The sequence below is a fragment of the Aotus nancymaae genome, unplaced genomic scaffold (assembly GCF_030222135.1).
Source record: "Aotus nancymaae isolate 86718 unplaced genomic scaffold, 86718_ANA_hifiasm-v0.15.2.pri h1tg000138l, whole genome shotgun sequence".
Lineage (NCBI taxonomy): Eukaryota > Metazoa > Chordata > Mammalia > Primates > Aotidae > Aotus > Aotus nancymaae.
This window is the reverse complement of record NW_026988553.1, coordinates 3092801-3106811: the sequence shown is the minus strand read 5'-3', so window position 1 is coordinate 3106811 and position 14011 is coordinate 3092801. Positions and strand designations below refer to the sequence as shown.

At 38.9% G+C, this 14011-nt stretch overlaps 1 protein-coding gene across 9 annotated transcripts in view; it reads left to right on the top strand.

Moving 5' to 3' along the window:
- The window catches only part of GAB3 (GRB2 associated binding protein 3), a 62218-nt gene that overhangs the window by 40958 nt on the left and 7249 nt on the right, over positions 1-14011 (top strand). For 7 of the 9 annotated variants that reach the window (XM_064371547.1, XM_064371545.1, XM_064371544.1 and 4 more), the window contains exons 9-10: positions 8848-8964; positions 10715-11724. In XM_064371547.1, coding sequence (XP_064227617.1) covers positions 8848-8964; positions 10715-10831 — 234 coding nt within the window. In that variant the 3' untranslated portion in view covers positions 10832-11724. Of the gene's footprint in view, positions 1-8847; positions 8965-9685; positions 13537-14011 lie in introns of those variants that run through there. The other 2 variants (XM_064371546.1, XM_064371548.1) reach the window with 2 other exon arrangements.

The window sequence follows — 14011 nt, the reverse complement described above, 5'->3', positions numbered from 1 at the left end:
TTAAATTATGGTGAGGCTGGATTCTATTATGAATAATGCTGCTATAAACACTGGCATACAAGTGTATGTTTGACTTCCTGCTTTCAATTTGTTTGTATATATATGTAGAAGTGGAATTTCTTGATCATACGGTAATTCTATGCTTAACTTTTTAAGGAACTACCGAACTTGTTTTCCTCAGTTACTACACGATTTTACATTACTGCCAGTAATGCACAAGCGTTTCAATTTCTCCACATCCTGATTAACACTTTTTATTTATCTTTTTTTTTTGAAGACAGAGTTTCACTCTGTTGCCCAGGCTGGAGTGCAGTGGCACAATCTTGGCTCACTGCAAACCTCCCAGGTTCAAGCAATTCTTCTGCCTCAGTCTCCTGAGTAGCTGGAATTACCATGATCAGCTAATTTTTGTATTTTTAGTAGAGATGGGGTTTCACCATATTAGCAAGGCTGGTCTTGAACTCCTGGCCTCATGTGATCTCCCTGCCTCGGCCTCCCATTTATATACTTCTTGGCCATTTATAGATCTTCTTTGCAGAATTCTCTATTTAAATCCTTTGCATATTTTTAAGTTAGGTTGTTTCTTTTTTGTTGTTGAGTTACAGGAGTTTTTAAAATATATTCTGTCAGATACATGATTTTCAAATATTTTCTCTCATTCTGTGGGTTGTCTTTTCACTCACTTGATAGTGTCCTTTGATGCACAGAAGTTTTTGATTTTGATGAAGTCAAAATTTTTCTTTCCTTTTATTGCCTTGCATTTGGCATCATATCCATGAAATTATTGCCAAATCCAAGGTAATGAAGATTCTCTCCTATGTTTTCTTCTAATGGTTTTATAGTTTTAGCTCTTATGTTTAGATATTTGATCTTTTTTGAGTTAATTTTTATATATGGTATAAGGTTAGAGTCCAACTTCATTCTTTTACATGTGGACATTCAGTTTTCCCAGCACCGTTTCCTGAAAAGACTATCCTTTCCATATTGAATGGTCCTGGCACTCTCGTTGAAAATCAGTACATGCAAGGGTTTATTTCTTGGTCTGTGTGTCTGTCCTTATGCCAGTACCATGATGTTTTGATTATGGTAGCTTCGTAGTAAGTTTTGAAATCAGAAAGTATGAGTCTTCCAACTTTGTTCTTCTTTTTTATGATTGATTTATCAGTTAAGGGTCCCTTAAGATTACATGTGAACTTTAAGGATAGGTTTTTCTATTTCTGCAAAAGATGCCACTGGAATTCTGATAGGGAATGCTTTGAATCTTCAAACTATTTTGCATAATATTATCGTATTAACAATATTAAGTCTTCTAATTATTTACTTAATGTCTCTTTTACTTTCTTTCTTATAGTTTTCAGTGTACAAGTCTTTGCCTCCTTGGTTAAATTTATTCCTAAGTATTTTGTTCTTTTTGATGATATTGTAATTGAAACTGTTTTTTGTTTTTTATTTTTTTCATTTCCTTTTGGGATTGTTCCCAGTTTGGATGTCTTTGCTTTCTTTTTCTTGCCTAATCGCTTTGGCTAGAACTCTCCATGCTTTGTTGAATAGAAGTAGCAAAAGTGGGCATGCTTGCCTTGTTTCTGATCTTAGTCATATTTGACAGGTTTCTGTGTGGATAGATGTCTTCATTTCTTTAGAGCAGTGGTTCTCAGCCAGTGGTGATTTTGACTGTCAAGGGATATTTGGCAATGTCTGGAGACATTTTTGGTTGCCACAACTTGGAGTGGAGAAGGTAGTGCTAATGGCATCTAATGGAAAAAAATTCAGGGGTACTGCTATACATCCTACAACGCACAGGACAGCCCTCACAACAATGAACTATCCAGCCTCAAAAGTCAATAGTGCCACAGCTGAGAAATCCAGCTCCAGGATAAATACCCAGAAGTAGTGTTGCTGGGTCATCAAATATATGCTTAACTGAGTCATCAATTGTTTATTTAACTTTGTAAGATACTGCCAAAATGTTCTCCACAATGGCTGTACCATTTTGTACTCCTACCAGCAATTTATGAGAGTTCCAGTTGCTCCACCTCCTTTGCCAACATAGTTGGTATTATCAGTTTTTTAAAAATTTTATCGCAGTGTGGCTCTAACATGTACTTCCCTAATGGTAAATGATGTTGGACATATTTTGGTGTGTTTACTTGCCATCCATATATTTTCTTTGGTAAAGTATCAGTTCGATCTTTTTGCCAATTTTTAAATGTTGTTTGTTTTCTTACATTGAGTTTTGAGAGTTCTTTATATAGTCTGTGTCCAAGTCCTCCAAAGGGGCCAGGTGTGGTGGCTCATGCCTGCAATCCCAGCACTTTGGGAGGCTGAGGTGGATCATTTGAGGACAGGAGTTCTAGACCAGCCTGACCAACATGGTGACACCCCACCTCTACTAAAAATACAAAAATTAGCCGAGTGTGGTGGCACATGCCTGCAGTCTACTCGCCTCTCAGGTTCAAGCGATTCTCCTGCCTGGCTCATTTATTCAGATTTTCTTTGATTTTTTTCCCTCATAATTTTTTATTTTTTACATAGATCTTATGCATGTTCTATTAGATTCCTATCTAAGTATTTCATTTTTGGAGCTATCATAAATGACATTTTTAAAATTTCAGCTTCCAATGACCCATTGGTGGTATATAGAAATATGATTGTCTGAGTGCAGTGGCTCACACCTGTAATCTCAGCACTTTGAGAGGCTGAAGTGAGAGAATGGCTGGAGCCGAAGAGTTCAAGACCAGCCTGGGCAACAAAGTGAGACTCCGTGTCTACAAAAATTCCATTAAAAATTAGCCACACACAGTAGCTGTGCCTATAGTCCCAGCTAATCAGGAGGCTGAGGCAGGAGGATCCCTTGAGCCCAAGAGTTTGAGGTTGCTGAATTGACTTATTAATTATAGGAGGTTTTTATTTTCTTCAGATTTCTTGGGATTTTTTTTTTATTGGTAGAGACAGGGTCTTGCTATATGGCCCAGGCCGGTCTTGAACTTCTGAGCTCAAGCCATCCTCCCACCTCAGCTTCCTAAAGTGCTGGGATTATAGGCATGAGCCACTGTGCCAGGTTTTAAAGCAGCCTTGTATTCTCTAGATAAACTCCATTTGGTGTATTATTCCTTCTATATATTGCTGCATTTCATCTGCTAATATTTTGCTGAGGATTTTCATGTCGGTGTTCCTAGTGGGTGTTGATCTTTAGGTTTTTGTAGTGTTTGTGTGTGTGTGTGTGTGTGTTTTTTTTGTTTTTTGTTTTTTTTTTTTGAGACGGACTTTCGCTGTTGTTACCCAGGCTGGAGTGCAATGGCGCGATCTCGGCTCACCGCAACCTCCGCCTCCTGGGTTCAGGCAATTCTCCTGCCTCAGCCTCCTGAGTAGCTGGGATTACAGGCACGCGCCACCGTGCCCAGCTAATTTTTTTTTTGTATTAGTAGAGACGGGGTTTCACCATGTTGACCAGGATGGTCTCGATCTCTTGACCTCGTGATCCACCCGCCTCGGCCTCCCAAAGTGCTGGGATTACAGGCTTGAGCCACCGCGCCCGGCCGTGGTTTTGTTATTAAGGTAATGCTCTCCTCTTCTAGTTTCTAGAACAGATTGTGTAGAATTAGTTTTATTTACTCTTTAAATTTTTGGTATAATTCAGCAGTGAAATCCTCTGGGTGAATTCAATTTCTTTAAAACAAGATCATCATTTGATCTCGGGTGAATTATGGTTATTTTCCTAGGAGCTTTCTAGTTTTACCTTCACATTTGGATTATATCACCTTCAATTAACTTGTGTGCTGTGAGATAGGGGTCAAGACTCATTTTTCCACATATGTTTATCTAATTTGTTGGCACCACTTATATAAAATGATTATTATTTACTGACTATTCAGCAGTGCCGTCTTTGCCATAAATCAAGTATCCATATAAGTATGGGTTTTTGTGGACTCTTAATTCTATTCTGTTGCTGTAGCTTTATAAGACTCGGCATCAAGGAAAGTAAGTCCTCTTGCTTTGTTTACCTTCAAGGTTTTTTCAGGTTTTTTTTTTTTTTTGACTTTTCTACTCCTATAAACATTTTAGAAACAATTTGTCAATTTCTACCAAAAAAGGAGAAAAATATTGCTCTTAGCAGGAAGGGTGGTCAAAATTACTTTATTCAACATTACTGGTGGTGAAACTACATTTATTCTATTTTTAAATTTTTTAAAATTTGATGAGACACTTTGGTAGGCAAGGTAGCATGAAAAACACCTGTTACTTAAAATAGATACATTTTTAAATCTAAAATTCAACTGACAAGAGGGGAAGGGAAAGGAAATCTCTGGTGCCAAAAATATTGAGAAATTACAACCCCCAAATTAATAAGAATTACAAATAATAGAATCAAATATGGAAGTAGACAGTTTTTGGAAATACAGGATTTTGAATATAAAATAAGTAGTTTTACTATATTTAAAGAAATAAATGAGAAATTGAAAGTTGGATTAAGTAATAAGACACTATTAAAAATGGCCAAGTAGATTATAAAACACCATTTTCAACTTGTAGAAGTAAAAATAAGGATGAAATTAGAAACTCAATGGATCAGATAAACACACTAAGCACAAATCAGAACAAGGACTTAAAAATATATTAGGAGAATATGAAAGAAATTTGGGACATGGAAGACAGAATAAGAAGGTCAAATATTTGTATAGTCAAAGTCGTTGAAGAAGATGATAGAAAAATAGGAGAGAAGCAGTAAGTCAAGGGATAATGCTAGAGTTGATCATAATTCAAGGTTAGTATGATAGAATATTACTGGAGTATACATGGTGGGTGTATTTTCTTTAATTTGGCTGATTGCTTGAAAAATTTTATAATAATAAGCTTAGAAAATCCCTACAAAAGTGAAATGAATAAAGGCAAGAACAGAAACTAACAAAATAAACAACAAAATCACAGACTCAAATTTAACAAAACTAATAAAAAAGATATGAATATAAGTAAATAATATTAAGAATGAAAAATAAATAATAATTGCAAATACATGAGAGATTAACTACATAAGAGAATATTGTGAACAACTCTATACAAATAAATTTGAAAAGTTTGGCAGATTCTCTGGATTAAAAAAATGAAAATTTGACTCACGTAGAAGTAGAAAACACTGAATCAGTATGAAAATTTGGACTACAAAGGATCACAAGGCCCAAAAAATTTGACAGATAGTTTTTACCGAAACGAAGAGACAACTACAATCTTGTATAAACACGTACAAGGAATGGGAGAAGAGGATATTATCCAGCTTACTTTATGAGGCTAAAATAATTTTATAATGAACCAAATAGCAATTACATAACTAGAAAGTTGTAGGCCAGTATTACTCATGGGTGCAGATTTTAAAATCCCAAAGAAGAATATGTCTAACCAAATACTTGTACTGAAGTGTTCAAAGAAGCAACTTGACTTATACTGCAGAATATCCAAAGAGTTTAGGAACTGTCCACAGTAGGTAGTTCTGAAGTAGGGCTGAAGGGAAAGTGAAAGAAGGAGTAATGGTCAAAAGCATCACGTAAATCCCAAGATCCCTTCCCTCACTCCATGGGGGTGAACCACTGTGACTTTCCATACCCCATCTTATAGAAAAGTTAAAGTGTAGTCTCTCTGGAGAGGGTAAATCAAAGGGTCTCTGCACTGGGGGATACTAGACGTATTTTATTTGACCATGAATACTATACTAACAACAAGGTGATTAAGTCAGTTGGCATAATGGATGTGAGAACCATTCTCAAACCCTTTCTTTTACCTCTCTTTTCCAGAATGTTGACAACCAGACCTTTACAATTGAGTCTGGAGATTGGAAGATATTTCTCTGGGCTATTTGAGCAGCCCAAGTGGCAAAACCTACTTCCTAATATTGGGGGTTACTCAAGATAACCACACAAGGGGATCACCCTGCAGAAAACTCCAGAGTTGACAAACACCATCCATGTACACAAAGCTTCACATTAGCTTTTTGGTCTTTCACTCATAAGTATAAGCAACAGTCAATGATTTCATGTGACATTTCAGGAAAGCTCTAGCATGAAAGATTGAGACCAAAACAGATTGGATGAAATAAGAACTATGCTAGGAGCAAAAGCCTTTCTATTTATTTATTTTTTTATTTTATTTATTTATTTATTTATTTTTGTAAGGCAGAGCTCTATTACCCATGCTGGAGTGCAGTGGCATGATCTTGGCTCACTGCAACCTCTGCCTCCGAGGTTCAAGCAATTTTCCTTCCTCAGCCTCCCAAGTAGCTGGGTTCCATGTGCACACCATCATGCCTGGCTGATTTTTGTATTTTTAGAAGAGACGGGGTTTCGCCATGTTGGCCAGACTGGTATTAAACTCCTGACCTCAAGTGATCCACTCACCTTGGCCTCCCAAAGTGCTGGGATTAAAAGCGTGAGCCACCGCGCCTGGCCAGGAAAAGCCTTTTTAAAACTCTATTAGTACCAATATTCTTAGAGAGATGAGCTATTACAACCATAAACCAGGAATATCTATTAAGTCAACCAAGCACATTAACAGATTAAAGGAGAAAAATGATATGTTGTCTTACTAGATGTGGAAAAAGCATTTGATAGAACTCAACATCTGTTCACGAAAAAATGGATTAAACAAGGAATAGAGGAATTTTCTTTAACCTCATAACAAATGAAAAATAAATCTAATACAACCTATAGTAGATATCATACTCAGTGGTTAAGCACTAAAAATATCTGCTTTAGAATCAGGCTCAAAACAAAAATGATCTCTTTAGCTATCTCTATTCAGCATTGTATTTGAAGTCCCATCTAATGTTAGAGGACAAATTAAAGATACGAAAGGCGTAAGAATTAGAAAGGAAGGAAGAACACAAAGAGTGATTATTCATAGATAATGACAACTCAAAATAATCTACTTAGAAATGATTGGAATTAATAAGCTAGTAAAATAAATAATCACAATTAATAAAAGGTATCAAGGTTGCTGGATATAAAATCAAAATACACAACCCAGTTGAATGTCTATATAATGGTAACAAACAGAAAAAAGAATTTAAACAAAACTTCCATTTACAGTAACAAGAAACTCTAGGTATTTAGGGATAAATCTAACAAAAAACATTGCGGAGAAAACCATTAAAACTTATCAAAAGACGTTAAGGAGAATAAAATAAGTGGGAAAGTAGATCATGTGCCTGAATAGGAAGACTCAGACTTTGAAGACATTATCTTACCAATTCCCTAACAGAGATTTTTGAGGAACTTTGAAGCTGATTCTAAAAGGGTCAAGATTACTCAAGACATTCTGGGGTTATCCATGTCAAGTATAAACAGCAACAAAAGTGGAATGAATTGTATTTCTATTGCACCACTATATACAACATTAAAATCAGTTCAAGTGAGATTATTGCTTAAACGTGAAGCAAATCATTGCAAAACTTCATAATTTCAGGAAAACATATAGGGAAATAAACTATGACCTCAGCATAGGGAAGGATTCCTTAAACAAAACGCAAGTGCAAGCCATACAGGAAAAGATTGACATATTACATTAAAAGTATTTCTTAGTCAAAACAAATACCATAAAAAGAAATGAAAAGACAAGTTAGACTGCGATGAGCTATCTGCAACATACATGACAGCAAATGATTACTCTCCAGGACATAGGAACAAGTACTAGCGTAAGTAAGAAAAATACACAAATAATTCAATACAAAAATTAACCAGAAACAAGGCAAAAAAAAAAAAAAAACCCAAACAGGCAATTCACGGAAGAGAAATAAACAAATGACCCTTCAACGTATGAACAGGTGCTCATGCTAATCAATGATTAGGGGAATGGGAAATCAAAGCACAGTAAGATGCCATTTTACCTGTCTCAGGATGGGCGGCAGTAGAAGTTCTTACACACTCCTGGTACATATGTAGATTGGTTCGCTCAAAAATAGTTTGGTGTTATTTAGTAAAGTTCAAGATGCTCACATCCTGTAACCCCATGATTCCATTCCCAAGTAAATGCCATAGAAATTCTCCCACCGGTGCATGAATGCCCATGGCAGCATTGCTTATGATAGCACCCAAACTGGGAGCAACTCAAGTATCCTTTGATGGCGAAATGGTTAAATAGGTCATGCAATGGAATATCCGACCCAGTGCAAATGAGTGAAATAGGGCTAATACATTGACACAAGTGAATGTGGGGTACCTGATGTTGAGCACAAAACTGAAGCCAACCAAAATACATACAATGTGATTCTATTGATATGACATTCAAAAACATGCAAAGTGAAGCAGTCTGTTATTTAAGGATTCTTGCATACCCATGAAACTATATTTAAAAATAAAAGGAGTGGTAAGCCCAAAATTCAAGATAGTATTTCACCTCTTAGGAGGAAACAGCTTCAGAGATATAGACCGGTAGCATTTCACTTCTGAAGCTGGGTCAGGAGTTTCACCTGTGTTATAACTGTTTGCATTGTGCAAAGTATCTTTAAATGTATTTGCGATGCCTTCACAAGAACTTTAATAAGTATAGTTGATCTTTCCAGGGTTTAGTGTCTAAAGTATCACAGGCCTATCAGATTAGTGAAGCAAATTCTGTTTTGAGTGAACTTTGGCAAACTGTTTCTATGGTGAATAACAGTATGGTTTCATTTTCAAGGCCAAATTGGCTACATTCTGTTTGAAATTAGAGTTCTCACTCCGATATACAGGCTGATCGACTCATGTCTCACCAGACTATTCTGTTACTGTCTGACGGCAGCTGCTTGGGTGAAGCCACAACTTGCCTTCCTTCCCTTGAGCAAACGATAGACATGATTAATCTAACTCCTGTGATGTTGGTTCCTAGGAGGAGCACCGAAGAGCCACTTCCCCGAGCAGTGGTGCTCTTATGTGGACAAAGAAATTCAGCCTAGATTATTTGGCTCTGGACTTCAATTCAGCATCACCAGCCCCCATGCAGCAGGTAGGAAAGGCTTTGCATCTGAGAATTCCCAGGTGATTCCATTTCTGCCTAGACTTTTCTGATTATCAAACCGTGGATATTCTCCTTAGAAAGTGTTAAAAATGCAGACATCTATAATGAAGAATATTAAAATCAGCCCTAATCCTGCCTCCCAGCGAGTTCATTCTTTCTAAGGTGTGTTCTTTGTGTGTATATGTACAAATGTATGTGATATTCACACTTCAAAATTTGGACCATAAAGTTTATAGAAAAATATCTCAGGCAGAAATGAGGGGGTAGGCAACAATTAACAGCCTAGTTTGGCTAGAGTTGGAAGTAAGGGGCCTCGAATGGTAAGTTGGGCAGCTACCGCTTTGGGTAGAATTCTCATCTGAAAAGTGGGAATCAGTAATGATAATACTATGTCAAGGGCTGCTGTGAGGATTAATTGAGTTAGTACCTGTAAGTTATCATAGCTGTGAATTAATATCACCCTACTGTACAGTGTAACGGAGTGCATGGGAAGCAATGGAGGACTTTTCTGCTCTTTTGCTGAGGTAACTCCTACTTCTTTTCTACATTTAGTATCATTGCAAAAACCTGATATGAGACTGCAGAAAAGCTGGTCAGAAGGGTGGGAACGATAAGTATAAAAGGAGTGTTACTCAGTTTCGGTAGACTATGCGCTCAAAACAACCCCCGAATCTCTTTTGCTTTCAACACAAAGGCTCTTTTATTGCAGGCCAGAGCCTTTGTGTTCCAGGTCATCTTCAGTCCAGGGCCCATGCAAGAGAAGCAGCCCCCACCTGAGATGTGCTGAACTCCTCTCAGAGGAAAAGGAGAGATTGCAGAATCACAGAATACCTCTCTTCTCATTAGGATTGGAACGTGTCACTTTCTTTTTCTTGTTGTTTTGTTTTGTTGAGACAAGGTCTCACTCTGTCACTGAGGCTGAAGTGCAGTGGCATGGTTATAGCTGACTGCAGCCTTGATATCCTGGGTTCAAGGAATCCTCCTGTCTCAGCCTCCCAAGTAGCTGGGACTACAGTTGTGTACCATCACCCCCAGCTGTTTTTTATTTTTGTAAAGATGGGGTCATGCTTTGTGGCCCAGGCTGGTCTTGATCTCCTGGGCTCAAGTGATCCTCCTGCCTTGGCCTCTACATTAGTCCATTCTCATTCTGCTATGAAGAAGTACCTGAGATGGGGTAATTTATAAAGGAAAGAGGTTTAATTGACTCACAGTGCAGCATGGCTTGGAAAGCCTCTGGAAACTTAAAATCATGGTGGAAGGGGAAGCAAACATATCCTTCTTCACATGGTGGCAGGAAGAGAAGTGCAGAGTGAACGAGGGGAAAGCCCCATCAGATCTCCTGAGAACTCCCTCACTATCATGACAACTGCGCCCGTGATTCTATTACCTCTTACCAGGTCCTTCCCAGGGAACATGGGGATTATGGGAACTACAATTCAAGATGAGATTTGGGTGGGGGCACAGCCAAACCGTATCAGCCTCCCAAAGTGCTGGAATTACATGCACATGACACCGTGCCCAGCCGTGTCACTTCCACTCACATTATATTGGTCAAAGCAAGTCAAGTGGCTACAGCAAAATTGAGAAAGCAGAGGCGTGCACGCAAACATAGTCTACAGCGTCCACACACAGGAAGGGGCAACAAATATTTAACAACGTAACTGAATACAAAAGGGTAAACATTTTCCTGTCGTTTTGAGTTACATGTAATGAAAACCTTTTTGTTCTCCTCCTTCAGAAACTTCTCCTTTCAGAAGAACAAAGAGTAGATTATGTTCAAGTGGATGAGCAGAAGACACAGGCTCTCCAGAGCACAAAACAGGAGTGGACAGATGAAAGGCAATCCAAAGTATGAGAGGTGCAGGGAAGTTCGGGGCTCAGTTTGAGGTTGTTTTGTTTTGTTTTGTTTTGTTCTACTAAAAACATACTGATGGTCAACACAGGTTCAAAACCAAGGACTTGGCCATAACCTTTAGGAAAGAAGACCTGTTTATACATTGAAGGAGGAAAAGAAGGAAGCAGTTGCCTTCTGGAGGGGGCTCTGAGAGAATCTAGCCTCTCCCCTGCCCCATCAGAGTGAGTGTTGCCACCAACAGGATTATATCGTTTGCTTCTAATACCTGAAATTCTGACCTCTCTCCTGTGCTTCAATAAGAATGATAAATTATCCTAGCAAAGGGGCATCTGGAGGCCATCTTGTTCCACACTCTGAAGACAGTTGAGGAGATTAAGCCCAGTGATGGTGGCAGAATCCTTACTCCAAAGACGTCAGCAGACTAGTCATTGCAATCCCCAAAGAAAGACAAGTGACAGGGGCAATGGATCTCAGACTCTGAGATAAGTATATCAGATGACACTGGTGGCTCTAAGGACATTACAATTAAGCAGCTACCTGTAGCCAGGGATTCCCATGCGTCATCTCATCTCTTCTCTGAAAGACCTTGGAAGATAGGCATGGAAGAGACCATTGTTGCCACTTTGAAGAAAAGAACACTGAGAACTAGAGGAGGGAATGTTCTGTCCAAGATTACTCACAAAGCCGAGACCCAGAGTCAGGCTTAGAAGAGAGTTGGCCAGGCTGCCAAGTGCAAGCTCATTCCACTACCTCATACTTCCTCTGAGGATTTTGACAAAATGTATCAATTGGGTGAGCCTTGGAGACCTCTGGGAAGCACCTGCAGACACAAGATGAGTCTCATCCTCTCTCCCTTTCATAGGGATCTGAACAGGTGCTTTGATACTTGAAAGGTATGCATGTCAACTGAGGCTTTCTTTGTGCCGTGTTCAACTGGAATTCTATCTTCAGTAGTTACAATTAGAAATACCTACTGATTGTCACTCTGAAGGCCATTCTCATGGCCCCTTATGCGATGTGTTTCCCTGTGAGCTGGCTGATGCTAGCAGACGAATTTTTACGGCCTTGGGGAAGGCATAGGTTGTCCCTGGCTATCGTATGATGGATCCAAGCTTTGGAGTGATAGATAAAAGTGACCAGGAAGAAACCTATGAGTTCCATTCTTAGGTTTCCTAGCCAGTTGCTCCCTTCTGCTTGAGAAGTGACTAGGTACTGAGAGTACAAACACTCCTACTTCATAATGAGGACATCATGTCACCCCTTCATTCACAGGTCCTGGGGTCCGGGAGACTCAGAATGAACGTGTCAGTTGCACATGAAGTGCTATTTAATGCCCGTTCTTGATCCTCCTAAGCACCTACAGCTGGGAACTAAGCAGATACTGGGATTGCATTCTCTATGAGGATAGATCAGATTGGCAGTAAGGCCCATGATAGGTAGTGCAGCTGGGGCAGTTGTAGACTTTGCTACAGGGTTTCAGAATTTCCACTCACCTCAGAGGCCAGTACATGCCAAAGTCTTAGTTTTTCAGACTATACAAGAACTCATTTTGATTTTCAAAGAAGCAGGCTCTGGTGACATTATTTTCTTACTTGGACAAAGTGGGGGACATTTTCTAGTATTTTAACTGAGTTTAGGGTACTTAGTGAGCCTGGACAGAGCAAGGGGAGGGCTCCCCACTCCCAAAGCCTACAGCCAGCTATGCATCACTATACACAGCCAGAGCCTGTGACGAGCTGCCTTCTTCCTCATGTGACTTGCAAAGAGTCTCAGGCAAGAAACCAGGGCTTCAGACTGCCAGTTCCCATGGAGGGTAGTTTCCCCATTTGTGGAACACTCGTGTTAGGATCATTGATTATCTCACAAAGGCTGGCGCAGAAAAAATTGTAGGCCCAAGTGCCAAGAACCACACCAGATTGTAGATAGAAAAGAACAGCTGAAATTATGTCAGTAGTGAAATGTCACTCAATTGAACCCCACAAAAAAGAAAAGAACATATTTATAGCATGAAGAACTACACACATGGGTAGTGTGACCTGTTACTTCAAAACGGAATGCTCTGAATAGGCACTCTCTACATTAAAGGTATGGAAGGTGATAGGGCTCAGAATTCTAAAAATTTAATTGTAAAAAAGGCGACTCACCCCTCATTTCCAGGATGTATGCAATTACGTCCTGCTTTGATAAAACTGCTAGAGGATGGCTATGCAAAAGCCTAACAATTTAACCAAACAAAGCACAGCAGCAAACGCACCATGAGTCAAAGTATTGGTTTTGTTGGAGATGATCAATGTGTGTGTGTTTCTGACCAAGGGCCTGATGTTTGTTACAGAAATGATCCCAGACACGTGCGGGGTGTGGGAATCAGCGTTGTCATGCAATTAACCCCGCACTGTTTTCTCTAGTCCCTTTTGTTTCATTTTCTTCTGTCTTGTTAGAAAATTCCTCCCAATCAGGGTTGTCCAGTGCAGGACAGGGGACCCAAGAGTCTCAAGCCTGCAAGTCCAGAAGGTGACAAACCCAGGAGCGCTCAGCCAAATCATGACCTTTAGGTCCGAGTTGAAACTGAAGGTTCTCCTCAGGCCTGGCTTTTTCCTCAGTCCCTGTTCATACCACGACTGCACCCACAATCACACTGATTTTTCAAAGTCATTTTGTTTTTACAATTTCATTTCTGGCATTAATAAAAGTTCTATAAGGAAGAATCATGGCTTAAGTCCTTTTTTATTTAAGTGATGGCATCCGACATAAAGAAAGAACATATTTTGAAAGCCGACAAAATGATGCAGATGGACAGAAATGAACCTGCTACACACACACAGGTTCCTCTGCTTCAGAGGAGCCATTTTGCTTGTCTGGTCTTTGTTTCATGGTCAAAGAACAAAACCAAATTGTCTTATATTTCTGTTTGAAATTTTGAATTATTTCAACTTTTTGTTCTTCAATTTGAGGCTTTTAATTCATTTCCATACTCTATGATGATAAAAAGTCAGAATAATAGTTCCCTCTATTGGGGAGATTATTATTGACCATAAATGGGACAGGAATGATGGAAATGTTCTACATGTCAATCTGGGTGGTGGTTACATGGATGTATCCATATTTAAAAATTTGTCAATCTGTAAATTTAATATTTGTACATTTTGCTATATGTAAATTCTGCCTCAACAAACATGTTAC